We start from the raw sequence: 13098 nt of genomic DNA, 5'->3' as shown, positions 1-13098 counted from the left end.
TTGTACCCAGTGTCCTATGTTGTGCCTCAAGTTTAAGTTTTTACTTTATTTGCCAGTATATTCATTTACATTGTTAATCGCGCCAAAAAAACTGAGCTATATGAACCGTGTTTCACGCTTGTAAACACGTTGCAGTCCCACAAGACTGGCGCGAGCACGCAGAAATCGATGTCCGCGAGCGGAGCGTCTGTGTTTACTTTTTGTAGCACTCTGCCGCCGCTCACTCAGAAGAGCATGTGATGTGAGGCACCCGAGAAAACATGACAAAACAAAAGTACGCTTCTGAATTTAAATCAATCTTATTCTTACTCGATTGTTACTGGCTCCCATAGGCGGAAAGCCGGGGGGGGTCGGGGGGCACAGGACCCCCTCTATCTGAGGGTTGTCCCCCCCTAAAATTTCATTAAAATATGTGTATTGAAAATAATTTAATGATTTATAATACTTTAAATAATTGTGTAAGAAGTAAAACAACACAAATGCAAACGGAGCACCAACAAAAAACTTTTATATTTTGATTCCCCCCTCCCTTGCCTCTCAGTGGTTTGGTCCACTGCCAGCGCTCCTTTTACCTTTAGCACCGACACACAGTCCGGTGGTAGAGAAGTGTAAGGAGCCGACGCGTTAATCAGCTATATACCTACAAAACAACGTTTCCCATCACTTATCAGTTTATCCTCATATGTTTTAAAACTGGATTATTTGGACATACTGGATACAATGTATAAACATTAACAAATTTCGTTTTATGAGAAAAGAAGCAGATAAACGATCAAGAAAACATTTTTATGCATTCATGCAGAGGTGAGGCAGAGGTGAAAGTAACGAATTACATTTACTCACCTTACTGTAATTGAGTTTTTTGTGTTTTGTAGTTTTTTAAAATCTGTACTTTTACATAAGTAGCCTATGTTTTGTTTAAAGTATTGTAGGCTATTTCGCTATATTTTAAATCATATCCATTACTGAGTAAAAACAATAAATAGTAAGGTGAATTATGAACTGATCCTTTAAAGCACCCACACACACTTTCAGTACACAACGCAAAAGATGCAAAAAGCAAAGCTTACCCTTAAATCGTGCATGCACACAACACAAACAGCATTTACAAAGGATCATAAATAACGTGGTGACATTTTTCTGAGGCGGAGAATGGTCACGGGCTGTGAAAAGCAGCTCTTTGTGTAGGTACGAGAGAAGTCTGTGAGCTCTAGATGGGTGACTGAGCAGTAAAGGTTAGTCCGCTGCCCGTGTTCTGCGGGCGGAGCCGCTAAAATGTCACACTTGCTGCATGCTGAAGGTCATTGTTGGAGGAACCGTATGCTGACAAAGAAAACGACACAGAGCTTTAGGGGCCACAGGGAGGGGAGAGGGGGGCCTCACAATGGGACTCTCATTGGCGTAAAACTGTATGTAAGCAAAATATAGGATTGAGCCACACTCATGTACTCACAGACACACTTCCCCTAAGACCTATCCATCTGTCCATCCATCCTCCTAGCCATTATCTAGCCATTAAGGAATCCATTTATTACTAGTCTGTCTTCATCCATCTATCATCTGGTCGCTGGCCATTTAGTTTAAATGTTTGCATATTACTTTTTGTCATTATTTGTATTTTATATTGTAATATATTCTTGTTTGCAATGCATTTTTTAAATGAATGAATAAAAGGTTTGCAAAGTGTTCTAGGTGCATGGTTCTGTATCATTAATGATGTTTATGTAAGGAATAATTGACGACGGGCCATTGAATTATAAGAAAATAATGCACACCCAAGGTGGTAATGCGGCACGACACGAAGCGGAGTTACACCGCGGGTGTGCATTATTTTCTTATATTCAAAGGACCTCTTTTTAAGACATAAGGTTTTCCACTGAAGTCTATAGGGGTGAAAATATTAAACAAAAAAAAGTTAGTTTACATTTATTTTAATAAATAAAAATAATCCAATAAAATATAAATTTATAAATAAAATTATAAAAAGGTAAAAATCTCAAAAAAGTAATAATGTAAACATGAAGCCTTAAGTCTCAAGCAGTTGTGATCCAAATTTCAAGTTAAAATCACAAAAACTAGGTTTTTGTCACACTTTTAGTGGTTTTACCAACAACCGCCACTAGGTGTCAACGGTTTGTTGCATACTCTTGTCACAAATTAATAAATTACTGTCACTGCATTATTTTTACTGCTAAAGCGTTTTGAAATATGAAAACTACATTCTTAGAGCTTTTCAATGATACATAGTTTGTCAACATTTTTCAATATTTATAATAGGATATAGTGTTATGAATATAGAACAATTAATATGGGGGGGGGCATGTAACAAAAAACTGTCACTACATTATTTCTATCATCAGATGACCTTGACATAAAAACTACATTCTGAGAGCTTTCCAGTAATATATAGTTTGCCAAGATTGTTTAGGTTTAGAACAGGGTATACATATGTAAAAACAAATCGGGTCCATCTGTGGCCCCGTAACATTTTAGAAACGGACTGTCACTATGTCACAATTTCCCCAAAATGGTGATAAAAAATATGACAACTACACTCTCAGAGCTTTCCAATAATATAGTTTGTCAAGATGTTTTAGGTTTAGATAGGGTATTAGTGTTACAAATATATAATAACAACATGGGCCCACCTGTGGACCCGTGGTGTTTTAGAAAATGGCTCTCACTTTGTCAATTCTTTCCCCAAATCCTGATGATAAATGAAAACTACACTCTTAGAGCTTTCAAACGTCCCGCTGGTGGGACAGTGACATTTAGCAGGATATAAATGTTTTGAGGCACACTATCTTCATAAATTAATCAATTACTCTCCCTACATAATTTATTTTAGAAAACACTCTTGAAATGTTTATTCTAGAAGCTTAGACCTTTCCAAAGATGTATAATTTGTAGTGATAGATTAAAATTTACATCAACAATACTGAAATAAACTTAGGTGTCCCATATACGGGACGGCGACGCTTAACAATCAAAAGTTGCAACTGTTAAAATTAGTTAATGCATAATGAACTAACATGAACAATTATTGGCATTAACAAACATTACCAAGGATAAATAAATGCTGAAAAACGATATTGTTCATTGCTAGCTAATACTATACTATATTAATGTTAACAAATTGTTAAGTGTTACCTATTACATTAGCTATATTTTATCCATACTGTCATCTGTATATTACATTTATTATTATATTATATTATATCCACACGTTCATCCATACACATCTGCATTATCCATATACAATAGTATTATGACTATAATGAGAAAACCAATGACATTAAAACATTAAGACAAATAGATGAACAGAATAAAAATACTCGATGAGAAGAAAAACTTCAATAAGCAACACAACAACATCCATCCAAATGATTCCACTGAATACAGATAAAACACAGGCACATTTGTAACAAACAAAGCGAACAAAGCCAACATATCATCTTAATTCAAACTGTCCCACTTTGACAGTGAAAACTGTGTGGAAATAACTCATTAATACAGCTGTCAAGTGAAAAAATGAGAAAGAACCCCTCAGATATACAGTGGGGCAAAAAAGTATTTAGTCAACCACCAATTGTGCAAGTTCTCCCACTTAAAAAGATGAGAGGGGCCTGTAATTTTCATCATAGGTAGACTTCAACTATGAGAGACAAAATGAGGAAAAAAATCCAAAAAATCACATTGTCTGATTTTTTAAGAATTTATTTGCAATTTATGGTGAAAAATAAGTATTTGGTCAATAACAAAAAAGCAAGATTTCTTTCTCTCACAGACCTGTAACTTCTTCTTTAAGAGGATCCTCTGTCCTCCACTTGTTACCTGTATTAATGGCACCTGTTTGAACTTGTTAGCAGTATAAAAGACACCTGTCCACAACCTAAAACAGTCAGAATGCAAACTCAACTATGGCCAAGACCAAAGAGCTGTCAAAGGACACCAGAAACAAAATTGTAGACCTGCACCAGGCTGGGAAGACTGAATCTGCAATAGGTAAGCAGCTTGGTGTGAAGAAATCAACTGTGAGAGCAATTATTAGAAAATGAAAGACATACAAGAACACTGATAATGTCCCTCGATCTGGGGCTCCACGCAAGATCTCATCCCGTAGGGTAAAAATTATCACCAGAATGGTGAGCAAAAATCCCAGAACCACATGGGGGAACCTAGTGAATGACCTGCAGAGAGCTGGGACCAAAGTAACAAAGGCTACCATCAGTAACACACTATGCAGCCAGGGACTCAATTCCTGCAGTGCCAGATGTGTCCACCTGCTTAAGCCAGTACATGTTCGGACCCGTCTGAAGTTTGCTAGAGAGCATTTGGATGATCCAGAAGAAGAGTGGGAGAATGTCATATGGTCAGATGAAACCAAAACATAACTTTTAGGTAGAAACTCAACTTCTTGTGTTTGGAGGAGAAAGATGCTGAGTTGCATTCAAAGAACACCATACCTACTGTGAAGCATGGGGGTGGAAACCTCATGCTTTGGGTCTGTTTTTTTGCAAAGGGACCAGGACAACTGATCCGAGTTAAGGAAAGAATGAATGGGGCCATGTATCGTGAGATTTTGACTCAAAACCTCCTTTCGTCAGCAAGGGCATTGAAGATGAAACGTGGCTGGATCTTTCAGTATGGCAGTGATCCCAAACATACCGCCCGGGCAAAGAAGGAGTGGTTTCATAAGAATAATTTCAAGGTCCTGGAGTGGCCTAGCCAGTCTCCAGATCTCAACCCCATAGAAAATCTTTGGAGGGAGTTGAAATTCCGTGTTGCCCAGCGACAGCCCCAAAACATCACTGCTCTAGAGGAGATCTGCATGGAGGAATGGGCCAAACTACCAGCAACAATATGTAAAAACCTTGTGGAGACTTACAGAAAACGTTTGATCTCTGTCATTGCCAACAAAGGGTATATAACAAAGTATTGACATAAACTTTTGTTATTGACCAAATACTTATTTTTCACCATAATTTACAAATAAATTCTTAAAAAATCAGACAATGTGATTGTCTGGATTTTTTTTTCTCATTTGGTCTCTCGGGGTTGACGTGTGCCTTTGACAAAAATTACAGGCCTCTCTCATCTTTTTAAGTGTGAGAACTTGAACAATTGGTAGCTGACTAAATACTTTTTTGCCCCACTGTAGAAGTTCGGTCAGACGAGCAGACGCAATAACACCATGAAGGTGCGGGCGTGCGGAAGGCTCATGCATCTTCTCAGTCGCATATAAGCGCACGCTCATCGGCATGCTGTTCCCCGCTCATCCAAAAGACCTTCGGTGTGGCAAATGCCCTATCTTATAGACACCTCATCAGCAATATTGAGTCTGCTTATTGTCTTGCTCTGCACAATTGAAAAGGTTACTTGCCATCCCCTGGAAAAATAGCCCAGGTTGATACGCTTCATCTTGGAAACGAAAAATGTGCTAATTTATGGAGCCTATTGAATTTTTTGAGAAAATACCAATAATGCTTTTTCAATGGTCGTTTGCTAATGAGTATAGAGCTATGAGCTGAAAGGCTGACTGTGATGAAATTCAGCCAATGATTTTCCATTGCTGAGGAATATAAGGATCCTGTCATGGATACATCAGATAATTAAAATGTTTTAAGGTATCATCAAAAGCAAGATGAGTTTTAACGTGACCCAGTCTGTGAAAATTTAATTTTTTTTGTGATTTACTTTTGTTCACATAAAATCATCCTACATAAAGTAAACATCATTATGTATTCTTGATATCTTTAATACTAAGTAAGGTTAAAGGATTAGTCAATTTTCTTAAAAAAATTTAGATGATTTACTCACTACAGTGTCATCCAAAATGTTGATGTCTTTATTAGTTCAGTCAAGAAGAAATTATGTTTTTGAGAAAAACATTCCAGGATTTTTCTTATTTTAATGGACTTTAATGGACCCCAACACTTAACAGTTTTAATTAGGGATGCACCGAATCCAGGATTCGGTTTCGGATTCGGCCGAATACTGGGCTTTTTGGCGGGGTTCGGGTTCGGCCGAATCCTAGATTTTTTTTTCCACCGAACCGAACCCTAGGCTTGCGCTACGCTGGTCGACGTCACGCAGCCGTTGATTACGCACATCGGGTGCTGACGTGGAGATGAGCTTTTTCTTTCAGTCAGCTGGACACACCAAAACTTTTAAACACCGCTGCAAACGCCTTGAGGACCCCAAATGCCAGCTGTTTTTCAGCCGAGCGCTTGGTAGCTGTGATGCTTCAGCTGTGAGCCGGTTGGTTGCTGTGGTAATGTCCCGCCCCTCCTCCACTGTAATTGGACGGCCGTGTGAAGACTGTGACATTGACGAGCGGAGCTTCTCACTCAAAGTTAAATATAGTTTTCAGCGCGGAGCTGCTTGCTTATTGGAAAAACGAGCGTGTCGCAACGCATCGCTTTCATTATGCATAGGCTTATGGTTATTGTCAAAATCGTTTTTCCAACTTGTCATCATGGCATAATGTACAGTTAAAATTAAATAAAATGAAAAATACACTGCTGTGGACGTTTTTTACTTCATTAATGTGTTTTACTGTGTTGGAATAAGGATGCGAGTAGGATTCGGTATTCGGTTTCGGCCGAATCTTAAACGGTGGATTCGGGATTCGGCCGAACCTAAAAAATCTGGATTCGGTGCATCCCTAGTTTTAATGCAGTTTAAAATTGCAGTTTTAAATGACTCTAAACGATCTCAAACAGGCATAAGGGTCTTATTTAGTGAAACGATTGTCATTTTTGGCAAGAAAAATAAAAAATATGCACTTTTAAAACGCAACTTACCTTCTTCCTCCAGCTGTGTGACTCGCCAGCACGACCTCATGTAATTGCGTAATGACATCGAAAGGTCACGTGTTACATATATGAAACGCATATTTGCGGACCATTTTAAACAATAAACTGACACAAAGACATTAATTAGTATCATTCGACATACAACATTGTCAAAACGGTCCTCTTTCTCCACACTTGTAAACACTGGGGCGGAGTTTCGCATACGTCATCCGTGACTTCTTGATGTGATGACGTATTACGTGAGGTCGCGCTGGTGTGTCACACAACCGGAGGAAGACGAGGAGTTAGAGTATAAAAGTGCATATTTTTATTTTTATTGCCAAAAATGACAATCGTTTCACTAGATAAGACCCTTATACCTCGTTTAAGATCGTTTAGAGTCCTTTGAAACTGCGATTTGAAACTGCATTAAAACTGTTAAGTGTTGGGGTCTATTAAAGTCCATTAACATGAGAAAAATCCTGGAATGTTTTCCTTAAAAAACATAATTTCTTCTCGACTGAACAAAGAAAGACATCAACATTTTGTATGACATGGTGGTGAGTAAATTATCTGGATTTTTTAAAGAAAATGGACTAATCCTTTAAGTTAAAGATTTAAGATTTAATACTAAAATGAAGTCAAACTTTGATGCTCCTCATTTCAGTATTAGATTATGAGACTTTACACTGGATTTTAAAGACATGGTCACATATTCTGATTTAAGTTAGCATGCGAGTCTAATATTTAAGCAGTCAAACAAGGCAATAGTATTAACAAATAAACAATTTTATGATATAGAGTTTATAGTTTTTGTATTGCCTTTTTGTTCAGGAGAAAACATGAGAGGCAATACAGTAAAAACAAAAAGTACCATGGTAGTTTTTATTTTAAAGTACTCTAAAGTATAATGTAGATCCCACTGTGCCTGAATATGGTAATCATTCAGTACCACTGTAAATATACCCATACCCTCACTGTATAACGGTACTGCATCATAACTTTTATATAAGGGCTCAGTTGGTATATTAAGGTGTTCAATGGTAATTCTAGGCTGCATATATAATCAGTAAAAAACAGGTGCTCCCTAAGTCAGCAGTATGTCTAGTGTGCATAAGTTTAAGGGAAAACTGTATTAGATTCAGTATGTTCTGAGACTCACGAGAGAAAAGTCAGGTGCGTTCTGGCACAGTAGCCGAGGAAAAACTGCCTGTCTCTGCCCCCTCTCCTCTTCCTCAAACACATTACCGTACATGAAGCCATTCATCATGGTGGAGTGGGCGTGGACATCGATGTAGAACTCCAAACTCACTTTCTGTGAATCAGAGAAAGTCAAAGAGATCAGAGAACTGAAAACTAAAAGGGTTTGATGTCACTGATGACATCACACACCTGGTCAAGTGTGTATTTGGACATACATACAGTAAATAAAAGTTCAAGGTTTTAATTGAAAACAATATTGATGTTGTATCTGTAAGTGTTTCTGTAGCTCAATTGATAGAGTTATGCGTTTGCAACGCAAAGGTCTTGGGTTTGATTCCAAGGTAACACACATGCTGATATAAAAAGGATCAATTAAATATAGGTGATGCACTGAAAAAAATTATTGATTGAATTTAATCAATTTTTTAAGGTAAGTGGTTGCAATCAATTTATTTAAGCTACATTTAAACAAAAGTTTTATATTACAAATCTTTTTTGTTTAAATGTAGCTTAAATAAATTGATTGCAACCACTTACCTTAAAAAATGGAGTAAATTCAATGAATCATTTTTTTTCAGTGTGGGTCATTCTACAAAAAAAGGTGGAAATGCTTGTCCCTTGCTTTTGCAGACCTCTTAATCATTTCATTTAACCCAATAATCCCATAATGATATATATTTAATACATATAGACTGTCGTGATGAGAGTTTATTTATTTAATTTTCTTTTTTCCCTTTTTTAAACTTTTTTTTAAATGTCTGGTCCTGAAAATTGCCCTGTCCCTTTGATCACATGGAAGTTGAACTGTGTACTTATTATTTAAAACCATGTTTTTTATAAAACAAATCTAATTTACATTTACCTTTAACCCTGTATGAATTTACTACAACACTGAAATGGTAAAAAATACACTATTAATATGAATAATAACAAATAAAGATTTGTCCCCAAATTTATGTAATTGGTGTTACCCTACCCAAAGCACTTTTATTTTGAAACAATGCATCAGCTCTTTGAAGTTTTTCTTGAGTCAAGAGGTCAGTGGAAGAAGTGCAGTGGAGGAAGGCAAAAAGTTTGTGAGATGTCTTACCTTATTTGTCTAAAATATCATGATATATCTAAGAATTTTGAGATAAAATGTTTTGGATGTCATTAGTGTTACTCTTTTTTATAGCTGGGAGTGTTAAGATCTTTACATAAAAATACATTATACTGAATAAGTATGTGATTGTTACATCTCTGATAAAATAGCACATGGCTAATGGCAGCCATTTTGTTAAAATGTTTTTTCTGGAAATTGTCATTGGTGTCGCCGTCATTGGTGTTACCGTCATTGGTGTTACTTTTCTAATGAGTACTTCTAAGCACTATTCCTTTAACAGACCAACATAAAAGCATAAAAACAAAACAAGATGGAAAAAATTTTAAGTTTATAAGTTTTATCATATTCATTATCTATTATTATATTCTCATTTTGTCAGGTATTGAAGATACAACGTCATGGATTCTTGATTAAAATGTATTAAAAAAAATAAACATAGATTAAGCTTCCCGTTTTGCGGATTCATAGATTTGACAAGTTAATTAATGCTATTATAGAAGTTTTGGGTATGTTGAAAGAAGTTCATTTAAGCAGATTTCAATCACCGAATTCCACCTTTTCTGTAGAATGACCCTGATAAAAGCATCTTCCAAATGCATAAATGCTGATACAAACTGAATTACAACACAAACTATGCAAAAGTCTTAGGCCACCACCACCAGACTTGCTGTTTCAGAAGTTTTAATGTCCATCCATATTTATTTTTCAATCTATTTTATTAAGATACAAACAGAAAATACAGGAAATATGTACAAAAATAAAAAATTGTAAATTTCAGGACTAAATGTCTTCTTTAGGCATCGTCTGTGTTTAGTTTGACCTCTCTTGGCACTAAACACATCTTGAGCGTTTTTGATGAAGTAAAAAGACTAATTTCTTTAAAATTAGAAATTAGGATTTAATTTTATTTAGGTTTAAGAGATCCTGCAGTTTCCTGCTATTGCTCAAGTGAAAGGGGAGTTTACCCTAAAAACTTGATACATCTGTTTACATTTTTATACAGTTGTTAATACTATATACACATTTCCTGTATTTCTGGATGCATTCTATTAAAGAGACTGAGAAACAATTATATATGATCACTATAACAATACAAAAACAACACATCTAATTGTGGAATGGTGGCCTATGACTTTTTCAAAGTACTGTACATCCCAATTTGAAGGCTGGATCCTTCGAAGGACGCAGACTGTGAAGGATGGAATCTGGTCGTCAAAAAATGCAGCCTCTGAAGTCCATAAGGCAAACTGCAATTAGACGGTCTAGTCCAGGAGTGGGGAACCCTGGGTCCTGGAGGGCCACTGTCCTGCAGAGTTTAGTTCCAACCCTTAACAAACACCCCTGAATTTAATTTCCAATTAATCCTGAAGACTTTAATTTGATTTTTCCGGCGTGCTTAATTAGGGTTGGAACTAAACTCTGCAGGACAGTGGCCCTCCAGGACCCAGGGTTCCCCACCCCTGGTCTAGTCTATGAAGGGAGTTACATCACCTGCTGGTCCCGCCCACCACACCTGTCAGCGGGACACAGCAGCAGAGACGTTTCAGACTTTTCAAAATAAATATGGAGCCAGACTTTTTTATTTAATTTTAGAGAATATAAAGCATTGAGGCAAAATAAACTACCCGGCAGTATGTTCAATTTACCAACCTACAACAATATTAATTCACATCATTAACTCCTTCCCCGCCAATGACGAGTTATCTCGTCAATTAGAGAAAACATTTACATTAAAAAACGTGTTCCTGATGAATTTTTATATTAATCTGCAATACCGTGATTATCCACTAGATTATCCACTTACCCAATTTATGAAAAAAACTGAAGCCAAAACGTTACTTACTCATTTTAAACTCTATGTATGTTTTAATAATCATCCTGAATCTGATCTCTAACAAACTTCCTTCACAAAAATGCAAGTATTTAGCTTTTTGCAAAAAAAATATTTTTAAAGAAAAATACCCATATTAACTCCTTTACCGCCAGCGTTTTTAAAAAAAGTTGCCAGCCAGTGCCAGCGTTTTTCATGATTTTCACCAAAGTTTAATGCCTTCCAGAAAATGTTCTTCTTTAAATATATAAACATACAATATACCAAATGAAAGAACAGACCCTCTGCTTTCAAAGAAAAAACCCCGTTTCATCCTACCTTCAGTAGTTCTTTTGTAACCAGCTTTTGAATATGGGTAGGTTTCTGCAAAAACACCACATTTTGAGCAAAAAGCAGAGATAATTCAATTTTTGTGACAGACTTTTCATAGAGATCCCATTCAGAGCGATCTTTAAAACAGACACGGACATGCAACAGCTTGCCATAGAGCAATACTTCCGGTTTTAAAAAGTTGCGGAAGGGCGCCACCTAGTGGATAATAGCGGTATTGCGGAAATACGGAAAATCTCGTCATTGGCGGGGAAGCGTTTTCTCTTAATTGACGAGATATCTCGTCAATGGCGGTGAAAGAGTTAAAGAGTTTATAAGCAGAGAAAAACATATAGGGCCCTATCTTGCACCCAGCGTCAGTGACGCATGTATCATTCGTATTTTGCACCGGCGCACAGCGGGTTTTCCCTCCACAGACGCACGTCGGCAAACTAGGGAATGAACTTGCGCTCCCTGGGCGGTTCAGCGCAAAAAAGGAGGCGTGTTCCGGCGCAAAACATCCCTAATGCTATTTTGCAGTTTCAAAAAACAATTGCGCTACTGACCAGAAAAAAACTAGTCTAAAGTCAGTGGCGCGTTGCGCGTGTATCATAATGCTATTTTAAGGGCGCATGCTTGACCATAATGTATAGCGTGCACAACGTGCACACACTTTGCTTATCTAATCTACACAGATGCAACAGTTATTTTTGCAAATCATAAATTGTTACAATAAAAAATATTAACACATGAGATAAGGGAAATCATTGTGGTGATAGTTTTTATTTATTGTGTGGCTGCGTTAAAAAATTCTCATGCAAATAACGATAAAAATATTTTTCATAAGTTTGTTGTGTGGCTGTATTACGTTTATTTTATGTAAATAATAATTAAACTGTTTTCATAAGAAACCTTAATGTATGTGAACTTGATTTGTAAGTGTACTTTGGGGTTGGATCTTGCTTGCGTTTCTTGGGTCCGATTTCAAAGCCCCCAAACCCTTTCAGCGGTAAGGGTGGACGCAGCGATGTCCTCTGCTGGCGTCAGGTCCTGTGTAGAGGCAGATCCACCTCCCATTACACAGCGTGCCCGATTTATGCTGGCAAGCTTGGGATTCCCCCGTCTCCTGACATCATTGTAGCGCTTGCGGCGCAACGTCCTGGGGATGCCAGCTGATGAGACAATTGTGGCCTCTCACGCCTGTTTAACCGACGCTGATTTGGGCGGGTTTCTCCCATCCCCATACAAAACAACTTCTCTGTCTTTGACTGCTCTTATAAGAATGTGTGTCTCCTCGGCTTTGAACCGCTCCTGGCGTGCGCCTGGTAAATCCGTCATAATAATAGCAACCCGCCATGGAACTTGCGCCCTTGCGTTTAAAGGGAATGTTGGATAGCGTTCTGATTAGTTTATTTGACGTTACGGCCAAATCACACCTATGAATAATGAACCTACTTTAGACCAACCCCTTATTGATTTGCGCCTGGCGCAAGAGTTATTTCTCCTGCCGGGAAAATAGCAACAGCGCCCAAGATCCACCCCCAAAGTCACTTGCGCTTTGCGCTTCGCACTTGCGTTTCAGATCATTAAAATAAAAACAATAAAATGTTTGTTTATTGTTTGTTTGAAAGCAGAGGGTCTGTTCTTTCATTTGATATATTTTGTATGTTTATATATTTTTAGAAGAATTTTCCTGAAAGGCATTTTGTGAAAATCACAAAAAATGCAGGCGGGCAACTTTTCAAAAAATGCCTGGCGAGGAATGAGTGAAAACATCATTAATAATAGGAAAACAGTGACAAGGCCCTTTAATTGCACTGAAAAAAAAATGATTCATTGAATTTAATAATTTTTTT

At 37.2% G+C, this 13098-nt stretch overlaps 1 protein-coding gene across 2 annotated transcripts in view; it reads right to left on the bottom strand.

The window, feature by feature from the left end:
• agbl4 (AGBL carboxypeptidase 4) overlaps positions 1-13098 on the bottom strand; it is a 524893-nt gene that overhangs the window by 27189 nt on the left and 484606 nt on the right. For both annotated transcript variants that reach the window (XM_055168759.2, XM_055168758.2), the window contains one exon: positions 7960-8112. In XM_055168759.2, the coding sequence (XP_055024734.1) occupies positions 7960-8112 (153 nt within the window). The remainder of the gene's footprint in view (positions 1-7959; positions 8113-13098) is intronic.

Source organism: Misgurnus anguillicaudatus, chromosome 5, assembly GCF_027580225.2.
Source record: "Misgurnus anguillicaudatus chromosome 5, ASM2758022v2, whole genome shotgun sequence".
Lineage (NCBI taxonomy): Eukaryota > Metazoa > Chordata > Actinopteri > Cypriniformes > Cobitidae > Misgurnus > Misgurnus anguillicaudatus.
Note: the sequence above shows the minus strand (reverse complement) of the source record. Positions and strands in the feature narration are given on the sequence as shown.